The sequence below is a fragment of the Herpailurus yagouaroundi genome, unplaced genomic scaffold (assembly GCF_014898765.1).
Source record: "Herpailurus yagouaroundi ecotype Mexico unplaced genomic scaffold, PumYag 221, whole genome shotgun sequence".
NCBI classification, from domain to species: Eukaryota; Metazoa; Chordata; class Mammalia; order Carnivora; family Felidae; genus Herpailurus; species Herpailurus yagouaroundi.
In genome coordinates, this window is record NW_024412452.1 from 9833510 (window position 1) to 9850332 (window position 16823).

Genomic DNA, 16823 nt, shown 5'->3' on the forward strand with positions numbered 1-16823 from the left:
TATATCTATATCTATATCTATATCTATATCTATATCTATATCTATATCTATATCTATCTATCTATATATATAGATTCAGTCAGTTCTCATAACAACCACTGAGGTAGATACAATTAATATTTCCATTTTTCAGTTGAGGAAATTGAAGGGAAAAAAAGATAGGCAACTTGCTCAACATCCCATAGTTTGTGGAGCCAGGATTTGAACCAACCATCTATAAGCTATTATGGGTGTCAGGGATGCCTCAGTGAACAAGACAAAGTCCCTGCCATGTTAGAGGATAGACAATAATGAATGAATAAACAAACATATAATGTGGTTTTGGATAGAAATTCCATATGGACCAATAAGGCAGAGTTAAAGAAAGGGGTGTTTTAGATAGGCTGGTCAGGAAGGACCTTCCTGGGTAGATAACATTTGACCAGAAAGCTGAATACACGAGAGAGCTGAAGGTTGGAGAAACAGTAAATGCAAAGGTCCTGAGGTGGGAATGAGCTTAGGATGTTAGAGGAACAGCAGGATGTGCAGTGTGTTTGGTGCAGAGTGAGCCGAGATCTGTGCTGTTGCTGGCCAAGGCCACAGCAGTGATGGGAGGTAGATGGAGATGAAGTAGGGAGAGAACCCATCCATTGTATAGCCTGAGCCTGGCTTCCTCAGGCTTCTCAGCTTCCCTGTAAGCGATCTCTCATTTTTTTTTTTTTTTTTTTTTTGCCTTCCTGGCTACAGTATTGACATCCCACAGTATGTTCCCTCCTCACCCTGGATACAGTTCAAAAGCAGCTAAAGTGGACAAGAATCTGGGGCAGCCAGTCTTGTACCACCCACCAAAGCTTCACACAAACAATCTGAGAGAAAAAATCTCACATACTGGCATGAGGCTTGCCCAGCTTGTGGAAAGCCTTTTGTGGGTCCCCAAATAACTCCTTACTCCCACCAACACAAGGGTAGGAAGCTCGCTTTTCCTTCATGAGACTTCACCCCCTATGCCAGCACCCTATGTCAAACCTGCCTACACCCTACTATATGTGAAACCCAGGTGGGGTTCAGATGGCATATAGCCAGAAGGTGGAAGGGAATCTTTCCCTCTAAATTAACCACCCCTGTCTGCTGGGTTTCTAAAGGAAAGGGAGACCCAGAGGTCAAAAGCTGCAAATTACTAAGAATCTTTGCCCCTCCTCCCTCCCTCATAAGCATCCTGGTGATTGAGGTGGGCCCATGTGAAGTGTTCTTTTGGCCTGGGTCACAGGCATGCTGGTTTCTAGAACCAGAGGGGGCTGAACAGTCTAATCCAGGATTTCTCAACCTTGGCACTATTGACAGTTTGGGCCAGCTCATTGTTTGCTGTGGAGGTGTCTTGTTACATTGTAGGATGTTAGCAGCATCCCTTGCCTGTACCCACTAGAGGCCAGTAGAGCTCTCATCCCAGTGTTATGTTACAACCAGAAATGTCTCCAGACATTGCCAAATGTTCCCGGGGGTGATGGGACACCTCTGACTAAGAACCCACTGGGTCCAATCTCTTCCCTTTCTCCTAAGCCAATGCATGGGTCTCAGCTGTTACCTCTCTGGTGGTGAGGGAGGACTGAAAACCCTCAAGCATTTGTCTCAATGCTTAATGCCAGCTGGGCAAACCAGTCCTCTTGGCAGAGGCCAGAGGTAAGGAAGAGGAGAGAAATGGGATGGCCAGATCTTCTTTCAACATTTTTCACTCACAAAACTGAACCATGGGGAAGGGCAGGGGTCTAGATGGCTATAGGTACCACTGGACTAGGTTGGTCTCTCTCTCTCTCTCTCTCTCTCTCTCTCTCTCTCTCTCCATTTGGTCTCCTTAGGGTCTCTCTCTCTCTCTCTCTCTCTCTCTTTCTTTCTCTCTGTCTCTGTCTCTCTCTGTCTCTCTCTCTCTCTCTGTCACACACACACACACACACACACACACACACACACACACACACACACTTCTACCACTCTGTGTCTTGGCTCTGTTCTCTCTCCCTGAAGACAGGCTTTCTCCAAAGATAAAAGAGAGCTCAGTGCAGGAGAAGAAGGGTAGCAGGTGGGTTGACAAAGACCAAAAGATTGGCAGGACAGGAACAAGAGATTTTGGGTATCAATGAGGTAAGAGTGAAGTCATTCATCATGGGGTCCAGGTCAGAGTGGGGGTAAATGAAGCCATGCACAGCTGATGGAAGGGGAGAAGAGGAAGATGTGTGGATACTAGAGGTCTTCATCAGGTTGAAAAGCAGAAAGGAAGAGAGGTGGAGATTGGAGCTGTCCGCTAAGAGTCTCAATCTTCCACCCAGCCTCACGAATATTTGTTCTGCTTCAGAGACAGGCTTGTAGAATCACAGGATGATAGGGCTTGAAGGAAATTTAGGGACCCTTTAGTCCAATCAACTCCATGGAGGCTCTTTCATTAGTTCATCAGCATTGGAATTTGAGAATGATACTTGTTTACAATCTTTCCCTCTATGCTTGGCATCAAATGAGAAATAAGATATAGAAGTCACATAGGTACAAATCAAAATAACTTTGTAACAAGTAAAGCTGATTAGAGAATTTGGTTTAGAATGTACAACCACAGTCACACTTCCCAATTTTCCCCCCAGAATTAAACCTGTCTACCCAGCACTGGAAGACTCCCTACCTACACAGTGAGAATCTGCACTGGAGGTTTCCTGTGAAGAGAGGAGGAGAGGAGCACAGCCTGGACTTGCTCTGAAGCAGGCAGTTCTCAGAAGGCTCTGAGTCATGGCACAAACCCATTCATTCTCCCAATCGCCTCCTCTAGGTAAGAGTGAGTAGGAGGCAGAGAGGTAAGTGAAAAGGACCCTTAGCAAGACTTCGGAAAGGACAGAAGCTACTACTTTATAAGGAAGCTACTACTACTCCCTCTACTTTATTAGAGGGAGATGGAGGGGTTCCCCTAACAAGATATCATGTCTTAAGTGCAAACTCGGCTTTGAGAAAACTGGAGCCCAGAGAGGTGAGGTGATTATCTTAAGACTACACAGCTTTGGGGACAGAAGGAGGTTCTTCAGACTTCTCATGCCAAGGCCTTACCGTTTCACGCTTGTAATTGCAGCAGGTCCGCTTCATCCAGCATCCTCCACGTAATAGTCAGTAACAAGAATCTCCTGCTCTATCATTCAGAAGCCTTCTTGCCCCTTTCTCCATCACCACCACTCCCTCCACCACCTCCATCTACCCCTCATCACCTCCATCTACACCTCTACGACTTCCATGGGCATCTCATCACCTCCATCCTGGCCGCCACCACCTCCATTTATGCCCAACTACCATACTGCCAATTCTACCATTCCACCTACCATTTCTCTCTTTACCATTTCCACCATCATTACTACCATCCCCTTTTTGGTTAGCAGGAAGCCAGCACAGACCACTTGGGTGGAGAAGGCTACCCACATGGCTGTGGTCTTGAGATGTCTTCGGGGTCTTTGAGATCAAATATCTCTTCAGCTTTTGATGTCCCCAGTCCCTCCAAAAATATCATCTTGGAGTGTTTTAAGAAGATTGTGATAGGGATACATAAACATAACTACACGCATTTAAACTCTTTGACCACAAGTATAAACTGCCACTGTTTCTTGTCATGCCCTAATCTGATAGCTACAGATTTAGGCACCTGCAATGTGATAAGATTCATTACTGGCATCTCAGTAGTCCTCAAAGCTCTAATGACCTAAAGGCTGAAGATATTCAAATAAGCTGTAATTTGGTGCCAGCCAGCTGGGGTCCCCCCAGGATGTAATACAAAACCAGTATGTAATACAAACCCAGGCCTCTGCAGGCTCCAGGAAGTGCTGCCACTGATCTGTGCAATGGGTGGCCCTGGGTAGGGGTGGGGGTGGGGTGGGGGTGGCTAGATCACCTGTAAATTCTCTTCCAGCTCTAACATCCCTCTGAGACAGAATCCAAAAAGGACATGTGTATAGAAATCATGTAGGGAGATAAACAAGTATTTAAAAACCAGCGCTGAAACACAACACTGCCTTAAGAGGATCACTAAGTTAAAATCCAAGAAGAAATTTAGAGCAAAGTTGTCCGCCTATGATTATGGCCAGCTCTGTTTAGACTCTGCACGACCCTGGTATGTCAGCTAAGCAGGCATCAGTCCCTTCCCCTGCAGGAGTGTCCCTTCCCCCACCCTGGTCACATGGCTGACCGCCACTGAGCCCCACAAGTCAATCTCCAATGCCCCAAATACTGTTCAGCCTGGAAATCACAGAGCGTCCCTCTTGCCACCTAACAGCAACAGAGCAAGTGACTCTGGTCTTCCTGAGATTTGGATCCTGGTTTCCAGTGCTAAGATCGTGAAGGTAAGTTTGCAGCTTGGAGTTTCAGAGATAGTAGACAAGACTATGCAGATAAGGGAAAATATGCTTTATAATATGAACATAGAGTATTTGAGAGTGAGCTTCACACACATTGAGACAGAGAATACCATGAAAGCTGAATAAATCATCCAAATGAGCATTGTATATTTGCCTTTTCTTTAAAAAATTATACTGTATTAGTCACCCTGGTGCCTTGATTTCACTCCAAATTAACCAAAATGACATGAAGAGTCACTCTCTCCTCACACCATGGTGACTTAGTTCATTGTTGTTCTCATCTGATGGAACTGGGAATATTTTTTCTTCTCGGCAATGCAAATTTCTGTTGCCTTTGCCAAATTTACAAGATTGGCTGAAATTTTTATGAAGTAAGCAAAAAGCCTGAGACCCACTTCTTCCCCAGAAAGCTATGGGAAAATAGATTATATATGTTGATATAACCTCTCAGGATAGAAAGTAAATAATGGCTAGCCTCTTTCATTACACATTTCTGTCGTTTGGTTTAGAAACTGTACCTGGTCTTGTTGCTAGTGGTTAGCTTGGGGATACTTTGCTTGTTTTCCCTTCCTCTTCTGGGGCATTCATGGGTGAGGTCTGCAGGGCCCAGAGGCAATGAATAAGCTACCGGTTGGGAGGGTGGCCTTTCTCTAGCTTCTAAGCTTAGTTTTTAAAGCCCAGCATGACCCTGTGTCATTCTTGTCAATTCAGTTCACAAAATAATCTCAGATGAGCCCTCGGGGAGGTCCTTTTTTTGCAACTCTTTGGACTATCAGAAGAGTTCACTGGATATGGATGTTGGACTGGCCCCTGTTCTTAGATATAATTAGGTCAAATGGTTTAAAAGATGGGATAGTAGGAAAAACTCCCAAAAGACTGACTGGTAAATGTGACACAGTCCTTTTTCTAATTAGTTCCCCCCACCCCGAGATATGGATGTCTAATCTTGAGGATTTATTGCTATATTTTGCCCCTCTTCCCTAAGAAACTATTTTGTTCTGTTTGTTTTCAGTGTCTAGAACAAATACCTGGAACAAAGAGGATTTGTTGAGTTGAATTGACGTGCCTCTGTGGACAGGGTTAGGGGGTTCGGAGAGGTGGCAGTGTTAAATGTCAGGTGATTCAATTACCAGAGTTTTGATAGTCAAAATGTATTGCATACCCATGAGGTTGGCTGTATCACCACCTCCTTGCTGCTCTGGATAATAAGGCTGCTTGGGGAGGGACTCTGATTTCTGTTTCCTGGTGTTGCACTCTGGTGCTTAGCCTTGCAGGCTTAGGACATTGATTTTGTCAGTAGGGTGTGCATTCTCAGGGATCCAATATGGGATTCCAGGCTGGTGGCAGGAGCAGTAAAGTGGGAAAGAGAATTTGGTCTGATTCCTCACTATAAAGCCATACTCACCCCAGGCTCTAAAGATGGATGGGAGAATAATGATGAGTGAGTCATGTTACCCAGTGGAGGGGCTGGTGTAGGAAAAACTGCTGCTACAAGTTCTTTCATTTGTGACATGCCAGGGGCTGGTGTGTAACTAACACAATTCCTTTGGCAACATATTGCAGTGGCTGGTTGTACTGGTTAATATTCTAGGGATGTAAATAACTCAAATGGACTGAAGCTAGCTGAAGAGAAAAGAAGGGTTTATTATAAGGCCTTTGGGAGGTCTTGCAGATGGGAATTCAGCTAGACATCTGGAAAGGCCTAGAACTCAGAAGTTGATGGCCTCTTCCAGACTCCCCTATCTCTCATGTCTTGACTTCTTTCTTTCCTCTCCTACCCCCTCTCTCCCTCCATTTTCTCCCTCCCTTTCTCTTTCCCTTCCTTCCGTCCTTCCTTCCTTCCTTCCTTGGGTTGGGGAATCAAAGAGAAGCGAATTTCAATTATAGCTCCATCATGCCTGGCCCTGTGACACAGGAAAAAAATGACTTAATTCTCTGAATCTCCATTTCTTTATCTGTAAAATGAGGGTGAAAATTATGCACCTCACTGAATTTTAGTCTGGATTAAATGAGATTATGAAAGCATTCAATTAATATGGATTATATAAAATGTGGAGATAGAAATTCTGTTTCAAGGGTTAGGTGACTTTTGGAAATTTTTCTGGTGAGCCATTGCTGCTGCTGATTAGAGTAATAGTTTATTTAAACACTTTGCATATGGCCAACATGCTGCCTGATTTGTTTCAAATGAATGGTTCCCTTTGAAGATGATCAGGGGCAGCCTGGGTTCTTCTCCTACTTCTGCATACTCCTGGAAGGGAGCTTCTCTCAAGTTGTGAGGAGGTAGGAACCAGCACAGAGGAGGTGGGGAAAGAATGGTCTCAACTAGTGCAGAGCTGGGAGACGTGTATCTACTTGAATATGAACTACATTACATCTCCATGCTTCCATAGTTGTGTAAAGTTTTCACCTGCTCACATCCGTATTGTCATTTTGCATTCACTTTTGTTTGGTTTCCAATCTGAGAATCCATAGTACTTCAAATATGAAAGAATATGTTTTTAAACCATGCTGGAAAAGCCTCTTTCATTTGTATTAGTCAGGCCGGTTCAAAATCCACTGACTCCGGGAGTTACAATGTTATCAGTACTTCTGATACTGTTTCTCCACTTTTCTTGGATGCTTTCCTCCATGTGGCAAGCAAGATAGTAGCACCCAAGCTTGTCAGCTTCACAACACCAGCTCCAGAGCCAGAGCCAGAGCCAGAGCCAGAGCCAGAGCCAGAGCCAGAGCCAGAGCCAGAGCCAGAGCCAGAACAGTTAGTTTTTGGATGGACCAAGTGGAAATGTCCTGGGAAGAATTATGATTGGCCCAGCGTTGGGCATGGGATCAGCATGCAACCAATCTCTGTGATGGGGGAAAGGGGAGTATTTGATTGGCCAGGCTGGGTCACATGGCCTTTCCTGTTTGTGGTTGGGGAAAGGTGGAATCTTCTCACCTAAAAGATTTGGAGGCAGGTTCTATTTGTTAAAGAGAGAGGATCTGTTACTCATCTTCTCTACTCCTCATGCTATGAGGGTCGAGGAAGATATAAATTCTCAAAAAATCACCAATCAATCGGAGCTACCAGTGCGTCCATGCTAAGCTTACCAGTACACAATACCCGGCTTGGATGCAAAGATGTAATCTTTTTATGTATGTGAGGCTCATGTGAAGCAAACTCCGTGTATGGTGATTCAGTTTAATAGAAACTATAAATGGGAGTTGTCTTTTTAAACAGTGGTTCTCAAAGTGTGGCCCCTGGATCAGCAGCTTCAGCATCAACTTGTTGGAAATGCAAACCTTTAGTCTACACGCCAGATCCACTGAATCAGTAACACTGGGTGGAGCCCAGAAATCTAGGTTTTAACCAGCCTTCCAGGTGACCGATACATGCTTAAGTTTGAGAACTACTGTGAACCACTTTCTTAAAGATTCTTTGTTTTATAGTTCTCCTAAATATTTTAAACATGATTCACTTTGAGCAAACGGACTTAAACATGGATTTTCAGGGGGATACAATTATGGCATGAATGGGGAGTACACATGCCATATTAAATTATTTGCCTTACAATATTTAAAATAAAAATAATATATACCCATATTTTAAAAATCAAGTAACACATGTAAGAGATTATAATAAAAAGCAAGAAAAACTCCATTCCAGCTTCTTACACACTCCACTGTTCCACTTCCCAAAGATGATCACTTGGAATTCTTTTAGCTTTTTCTGTTGACTACGCCCGCTAATAATTATACATATGGTTTATATATATGTATCTCCTGCAATTTATCAGAGTTGGATAGTAGCCATCCACTGGTGAATATTTAATTATCTTATACCACACCCATCTCTTCTTCATTCTCTCAATGTACATATATCATCGTTTTTAGTTAATTAAAAAATCAGTGTTTATACTCCTATGACCATGTACCATAATCACATTTTATTTCTTGCAGTTTTAATTTTTTCCTGGTGTTTCCAGTTGCCTTTCTTGGCATTTTCTGTCTTTGTCGTGGTCTTAAATTGTTCCAGATTCTCAAGGAGTGTATCAAATCTCTGGCATTTCACCTTTTCCTTGAGTGGCTCCTTCTGAAACCTCATTTTTAGCTCTTCTGAGGACTGACTGGGGCTGTGGCACAGCTGTCATTATTCTTCTGGTTGGACCCCTCTCCTGAATCCCATTGTCTTCCCCTTCTTGGTTCCTGGTGGTAACATACTTAAATAACTTCCCAGGAAGTTATGAGACTGAAGTAAAATGTTTTCTTTTTTTTTTTAATTTATTAAACGTTTTATTTATTTTTGAGAGAGAGAGAGAGAGAGAGAGAGAGAGAGAGAGAGAGAGAGAATGAACGGGAGGGGCAGAGAGAGAGGGAGACACAGAATCGGAAGCAGGCTCCAGGCTCTGAGCCATCAGCCCAGAGCCCAACGTGGGGCTCGAACTCATGGACCGCGAGATCGTGACCTGAGCTGAAGTCGGACACTTAACCGACTGAGCCACCCAGGCGCCCCAAAGTAAAATGATTTCTTGCTGAAATCATTGCTGAGTCTGAAAATGTCTTCTACACTCTGTCTTGACTGGCTGAGTAGAGAATGCTAGGTTTGGAAACCATTCTCCCTCAGAATTTTGGATGCGTTGCTCCATCATCTTCAGTTATCCAAGTTGCTGATAAGAAATCTTCTGATGGTCTGATTTTTATTCATTTATAGGTGACCTGTTCCTGTTTCTTTCACTCTAGAAGTTTTTAGGATTTCTTTTTTCTTCACATACATCTAGTGTTCTAAAATTTCATAATAACATATCAAGGTGTGATATTCTTTAGTCATTCTTTCTGCAAGGTTCTCAGTTGGCCCATTTTATTTGAGACTGTTATGTCATAGTGTTGGGGATTTCTCTTATTTCTTTAAAAAAACCTCATTTAATAGTTTTAAATAAAATATTTCAAACTTGTAAACATAAGACATTCACATATCACTGTCCAGAATTAACAGATGTTCACATTTTATCATATTTGCCTTATATCTCTCTATAGCTATCCAAAATATCAAAGATACAGCTAAAACATCAATATTAAACCTTACCTCTCCCCAGAAGTAACCGGAAATTACTGTGTCTCATTCCTCTGCATGATTTTATGCTTTTACTTACAGTGTAGCAATGAACAGTAAAATGTAAAACAATGTTTTCAAGTTTTATATAAATAATGTCATTTTGTTTATATCTCTTTACAACTTCTTTTTAAAAAAATTCCTTATGTTTTTGAGATTTATGAATGTTAATACACAGGATCTAGTTAATTCATTTGATCTCCCCATAGTATTCCATTATGTATCAGTTAGGAAGGTCTTTAGCTAAAAGTAACATAAAATTTGGCTAGCAATTTAAATATACAAAGTAGATTTTTTTTTTTCATGTAATAGGAAGCCCAGAGATAAGTGGTCTGGAGCTCAGTGACATTATCAGGAAGGAAGATTTGCTCTAGCTTTCTGCTTTGTCCTCAGCCTGAGCCGTTGCTCTCATACCCATCACATCATTGGTGCAAAAGGGCTCCTTCATGTAGAAGTCCCATGTCTGAGGTCTATGCAGGAAAATGGGGGAGGTAATTGGCCAAATGTGCATTCCAGAGGTGTTTGTTACTTTTTATTAGGAAAATAAAAGCTTTTCTGCAAGCTCTACCCAGTGGACTTTCATTTAAATCTCACTCACTTGATAGGATTACATGACTACTCCTAAGATCAGTTACTGGTCAAAGGCCATATGATCACCATGAGTAATTTAGATAGATCACAATTCATGCCTGGAGTTGGGGAAGGTGTCTACAGCAATGAAGAGCCCTGTGTCTCTACCTGAAAAAAAAAATAGGCAAGACAAGGAGAGGATGGATGTTAGAAAGTGTAGCAGACACTGTTACACAACCACTCAGTGCCCATTCTCTCTGTTCTCCTTACTAACAGAACCCAATCTTATATGCCCAGTAAATACTGTCCCAGAGTCTTTTGTCCTGTGACCCAGGTGTGGTTTTGAGAAACAGAAAAGTATAGTATTTAAACAGGAAGTGGTTCAACTGTTCCCCATATCAAGAAGCCCAAGTGTGGGCTGTCCAGTGCTATAGAATGGCTCAGCAAAGACATTAAGGATTCAAGATCCTTCTTCTCCTTGTATCCATAATTAGCATGTGGCCTTCATTCTCATGATGACAAGATGGCTACTGCACTTCCAGGCATCATGTCTATGCTCCAGAAATAGAGGGAAATGGTTTGCCAGATAAAATAGTTTGCCCAAATATTACTTGGGACATACTTATACTAAAAATTATTGACTGTGTATACAAAATTCATATTAAACTGGGAAAAACTCTATTTGTTAAATCTCACAACCCTCTCCAGGAAGGAAGAAGAAGGAAAAATGAAGGGGCTTTCTTCTGCAGAGGCTTCATCCAGGAAGGGAATCTTCCTAGGTTCTTTCTCCTAAATCTCTTTAGATAGAGATTGCTGAGGGACATCTGGGGGAAGTGATTGTTTTTAGTCAGCTGCACTGCTGCCCTGAATAAAATCAGAGAAGAACGGGGGATGGACATCAGGCAAAAGGTTAGCAATATCCTCTATGTCTTACAACCTCTCTTTACCCTGAAATCTCCTCATCTCTTCAAATAGTTACTTCCAATGTAGGTATTAAAAATATTTAACAACTCATATGGTATTGACACTGACCAATCAGAATGGATACATGACTACTAAGAATGAACACCAGCCACAAACAGCAAGCAGTATAATACTGCACATTGGTGGAATACCTATCATAGTTTTTGCTTAAATTAATATTCATTTTTATTATGACTGTATAAATATTCTGACATTTGAGTTACATAGTGTTTAGTGATTATTTTTCCTTTCATAACTCTTTATTCATTTTTTAAATGTTTATTTATTTTGAGAGAGAGAGGGAGGGAGGGGCAGAGAGAGAGAGGGAGAGAGAGAATCTCAGGTAGGCTCCACACTATCAATGTGTAGCCCAAGGCAGGGCTTGAACTCGTGAATGGTTCATGAGATCATGACCTGAGCCAAAATCAAGTCAGATGCTTAAGTGACTGAGCCACCCAGTCACCCCATTGACTTTTTTTCTTTTTTTTTAATGTTTTATTTGCTTATTTTGAGAGAGGTGGGGGGCGGCGGGGGCGGGGGTGTGCACATGCATGCAGGGGAGGGGTAGAGAGAGGAGAGTGAGAATCCTAAGCAGTATTCCAGCTGTCAGTGTGGAGCCTGAGGCAGGCTTGAGTTTACAAACCATGAGATCATGACCTGAGCCGAAATCCAGAGTCCAGTGCTTAACTTACTGAGCCACCCAATTGCCCCTTGACTTTTTATTCTTGATAGAATCTCGGTACCCTCTCAAAACAGTGAAACACACCCAGATGATTGTTCCAGGCTTTTCTTGCACAGCCTGTGCAGAGCCGGGTCTAAGATGAACCCATTGCTCTCTGGACTGCTACACAGCTTCTTCCTGGGGCCTCCTGTGCCCATCTTTTGTGGTGGATCCCATTTTCTATATGCCATACTCCTTTCCTAGGTGCTCCTCCATCTTGCTGGAGTTCTTCCTTCAGTTGCTTCCTGAAAAGAAGTGCATAAGAGGCAAAATTTTAAGACATTTCTTGTCTAAACATGCCCCTTTTCTACCTTCACATTGGATATTTTGGTTAGGACTGGAATACTACTAACAACTTTTTTCTCACTTTTGGAGGCATAACTCCATTGTCTAATAGCTTCCACCATGTCTGATACCAGTTCTCATGTCGAATTCTTTGTAGGTGGCTTATTTTCTTCTTCCAGAAGGTTTTAAAGGTCTTCTTTTTATATGTGATATTCTTACACTTCACAGTGATGTGACTTGGAGTCGATTTTGTTTTAAATTCCTTTTTCTGGGCTCTCAGCAATTTCTTTCAGCCAGGAAATTCAAATCCCATGTCATTTCCTTGATAATTTCCCCTCTATTATTTTTTCTTACCTCTCTTTTGAGAACTTGATATTAGATACCTGGACTGATCCTCTGATTTCCTTGTCTTTTTCCTATTACTTAAAAAATTATTTGTATTTGTGTTCTATTATCTCACATATTTCTTTCACCTTTATGTTCCAACTCTTTCACTGAAAATTTTCTTCTAGCGTATCTTTAATTTTGAAGAGTTCTTTCTTATTCATTAAAAGTTCCAGGTTTATAGCATTCTACTTTTCTTTTTGTCATGGACACAGTGTCTTTTCTAGTCTACTTGAAGATGTGAACTGTATGCTTTTTAAATACTTCTTTGGCTGTCTACTTTGCTCCTGTTTCCTTGGACTTCCTCTTTTTCTGTTTGTTTTGGTCTCTGTCATTCTGGTGATTCTTGGCTGGCCATCATTCTGGAGTGGAGCTACCAAGCAGCTGTTTGACAAGCTGGAATTATTGAATGATAAACCCAAGATGGTGAGCCCTCACCATTTGTTAGAGATCCCCAAAATGTCAGGATCTGTAAGTCCTCCAGTCTCCCACCTGGAGGGTGTAAGTTTCATTAGTGTTCTAGGAGCCAACTAGGCAGAGGACTGAGTGGCTAACGGCCTTTGCTTAAATCGTGTCCCCATGCCTCAATGCCCTTAGTTATCCAAAGGCCTTCAGGTTTAACCCCTCCATATTCTGGAATGGGGTAGGGGGTGGTGAGGGGGAGACATCTAGGAAACTCCTAGGAGAGAGAGATCTGAGTGTTTAATTGACTCCTTATGAAGATTTACAACCAACTCTCCTGCTTTTAGTCCTACCTTGTATCCTGGTCTTCAGATGTTTCTACTGCCTCTGATTTCCTTTTTTTCTACTTTTGAGAACCATTTTGTATCAGTTAGAGACTATCTAATCCTTGAAGATTCAGATAAAACATTTTTTAAAAACTATCTGATCCTGGTATTTATTTTTCTTTTCACTATAGAGAAAATTTCAGACATAACAAAAATAGAAAAAAATGATGATCCTTTTGTACCTATAATCCAGCTTCAATAATTATTCATGGGATATGGGAAAGGCTGTCTGTAATGCCTTTCCCATAAACATTTCGGTTAATGGTTATTGGTTAATCAAGGTTTTCTAATTATTTTAAAGTCAATTTTGATCATTTCTATTATTTTTCTAGTAAAATATCCATTTATCAGCCTTGTGGCTAAGAGATTATTTTTTTAAGTTTATTTATTTTGAGAAAGAGAGAGGGAGCACACACATGAGCAGGGGAGGGGCAGAGAGTGAGAGAGAAAATCTCAAAAAGGCTCCTTGCTGTCAGCACAGAGCCCCATATGGGGCTTGAACTCATGAACTGTGAGTTCATGACTTGAGCCAAAATCAAGAGTTGGTCACTTAACCAACTGAGCCGCCTAGGAATCCCATGGCTAAGAGATTTAATTCCAGAAAAAGATTGTCTGGGTTTGAATATCTGTTCCTCCGTTTCGGCAGTCAATTAAGCTCTCTGTGCCTCAGTTTTCTCATCTGTAAAATGGGAATAATAATGTTACTTATCTCCGGGGTGCCTGGGTGGCTCAGTTGTTCAAGCGTCTTGATTTCAAGTGACTCTTGATTTCAGCTCAGGTCATGATCTCATGGTTTGTGAGATCTAGCCCCACGTTGGGCTCTGCACTGACAGTGCCCAGCCTGCTTGGGATTCTCTCTCTCTCTCAAAATAAATAAATAAACTTTAAAAAATAATGTTACTTACAAGATTGTTGAGAAGACTCAATGAAGTCATGCATGCAGTCATAAATGCAAAGCATTTAAAACAGTTCCTGACACACTGAAATGTTAATTATTATTATTATCAAAGTTAAAATGTATTGGCATAAAGTTTTTCGTGACATTCACTTTTAATTTTTAAATTCTGCACTATATTTTTAGTTATATCTCTTTTTCATTCCTAATATTGTTTACTTACGAATTTATCTTCATGATTAGTTTTATATAATTTGCCTATTTTAATAGTCTTTTGAAATAATTGCCTTTGGACTTATTAGCCATCTCTAATCTTGTTTTCTATTTCATTATTTTTTTGGTTTTATATTTATATTTTTCTACTTTCTTTGGGTTTTCTCTTTATTTTCCCCTAGGTTCTTTAGTTGAATGCTTATCACATTTCTTTTCCTTGTTTTTTCCTCCCTGCCTCCATCACTCCTTTTTCTTTCTCTTCTCTCCTTCCTTCTTTGTTTCCTCTAAGTATGTTGCACCCTGTAAGTTTTAATATTTAGTAGTTGTAATTGTGAGTTCTAAATATCTAATAATTTCCATTGTGGTTTCCTATTAAACCCATGATTATAAATCACTTTTAGTTTCCAAGCTTAGATGTGTATATATATGTATGTATGTGTGTGTGTGTGTGTGTATATATATATATATATGTATATGTATATATTCTTACTGTAGAAGTATGATACAGATTCTTTGAAATTTACTAAGGCTTTCCCTGTGACCTAGCATATGTGCTCTCTTTAAATGTTCCATTTGTACTTGAAAAAGAGGTGTGTTCTCTATTTGTTAGAGATAGATATTTGAGCTTTTTCAATTTGTTTATGAATGGACTTGACCATTTCTCCTTGAAATCCTACCTTTTTGTATCATACATTTTGAGGCTGTGTTCATCTTTTACTTTATAGTTATGAAGGTGGAAGAAGAGAAGGCTGGGGTAGGGAAGCTGGACCCTACTAACTACAGGAGGAGATGTCAGGATCAGGAAGGTAAGGTCACCTTGAGAATTTGATGCAAATCCTAGGAGGTCTGACAATTTCTTTATCCTTATAACACCCCTCCAGCAGGGGAATCTAGAGAGCTGGTTCCTTTCCCTTACCCACCCACGGTGTCTTCTCTGGATCTAATGGGACCAACCTTCACTGTGTCTTAAAGGGACCATATGGTCAGACTGAACACTGGAGACTGGCACTTTGTTTCTATGGATTAGGGCACAGCACCCCTGACACAAAATTAAACTTACCTAATTTTACAAGATGTACAAACCATACAAGATGCCAGTATTTCATAGATTCTAAAAATGGCAGCTCAGTTAAAACCAGTGCAAGAGGATGTTGAGTGGGGATATCTGCTGTTCTAAAATGCTGACTCAAAGACCCTTACTTCCTACACTCTACAGAAAAGCAACCACAGGGCTTATGAAGAGGCAACCAGACAGGCTACTGCCCCACCACTGTTCCGGCCCCACTTGGAGGGAAACGCTAATCTCACTGTCTAGCTGGATGCTTTGTTGAGCTTCAGAATGTGTAGAGCAATTCTGGGACTGTAGATAGAGAAGCATGCAGCTGAAGAGTTCCTAGGAGAACTTGGCATTGTCCTGAGCCAAACTGCAAGGTGTTCACAGCGGAGAGGTTCTCCATTGTGAAGGAGGGAGCTTGGGGGAGGGCTAACTATTCTCCACAGTTCACCAGCTACACAGCCACACTCTGACGATTATGATAAGAGCCAGGAAGAAGTGAGACAAGTTAGATCCAGGACAGAAAGTAAAATATCTTCCTGACAGCCATCTCCCCTGATTTCTTTAATAAGTATATTCTTCATGTGTATAGCCCTAACCATTTTCATAATCATTTTCCCATGTCATCCCATTCTATCTTCTCAAAAACCTTGCCCAGACACTAGAGAAAGGATTTTATTCCCACATTACAGGTGAGGATAATGAGTCCTAGAGAGGCAGATATCTATGGTCATAGAGCAAGTATAGAACAAGCCAGGGAGCACCCAGGGAAGCTGAATCTTGGGCAGAGGCCTTTCTGGTATACCAGCCGTTCCTGGTCTCAAGGGTGGAGAATAGGAACTCATCTGCTAAGCCCTTAGAGTAAAACTACTTACCTCTAAATTTTGGTGTCTATGGCTTACTCAAATTACAGGTTGCTTAAGAAATGTAGAATAGAGCAAGAGAAATCACACCATGCTAGAGGGAGAAGAGAGAAGAAAGGAGGAGCACCATTCATTCTGATACTGATCCACTAGAAAGCAAGGCTATACTTCATAAAAATCTCCACCTCACATTCCTGGGTACAGCCAAGAAAGACTGGAGGTTCAGAAGAGTGAGCAGTGAAGTGAGCTGGGGCAGGAGTCGGGCTCTAAATAGATTTAGACACTGAAATCCAGTTAACCTCATGTTCCTGTGCCTAGGAATGACTCATAGAGTCTTTTCACCAGGGTAGACACTCAACATATCTCTAAAAGGCTTAGATATACTTCTCCAAGATTCAGCTTGATGTGGTTTCTATGTGATAGCTGCAGCCATTGAATACCCAGACCTTTGTATCTGCATTTCAGGAGTTTGAGCCAAGAGACAGGCCTCCCTTCCAAGGAAAATAAAATCAAGTTAATGCAAATCTTGATGTAAGAACACAAATTCTAATTTCCTATTCTGCAGTAGCTTTCAACTCTCAGTTGCCATCCTTGGGCTTCAAAAATATAGTAGTCCCCTTACCTGTTATTTCACTTTCTTCAGTTT

General features: G+C 41.4%; 1 protein-coding gene across 3 annotated transcripts in view; it reads left to right on the forward strand.

The window, feature by feature from the left end:
- Positions 1-16823, forward strand: part of LOC121019228 (electrogenic sodium bicarbonate cotransporter 4) — a 99908-nt gene that overhangs the window by 26549 nt on the left and 56536 nt on the right. For 2 of the 3 annotated variants that reach the window (XM_040458457.1, XM_040458458.1), the window contains 2 exons: positions 2607-2788; positions 14986-15066. In XM_040458457.1, coding sequence (XP_040314391.1) covers positions 2749-2788; positions 14986-15066 — 121 coding nt within the window. In that variant the 5' untranslated portion in view covers positions 2607-2748. Of the gene's footprint in view, positions 1-2606; positions 2789-4147; positions 4338-14985; positions 15067-16823 lie in introns of all 3 variants that reach the window. The other variant, XM_040458459.1, reaches the window with a different exon arrangement.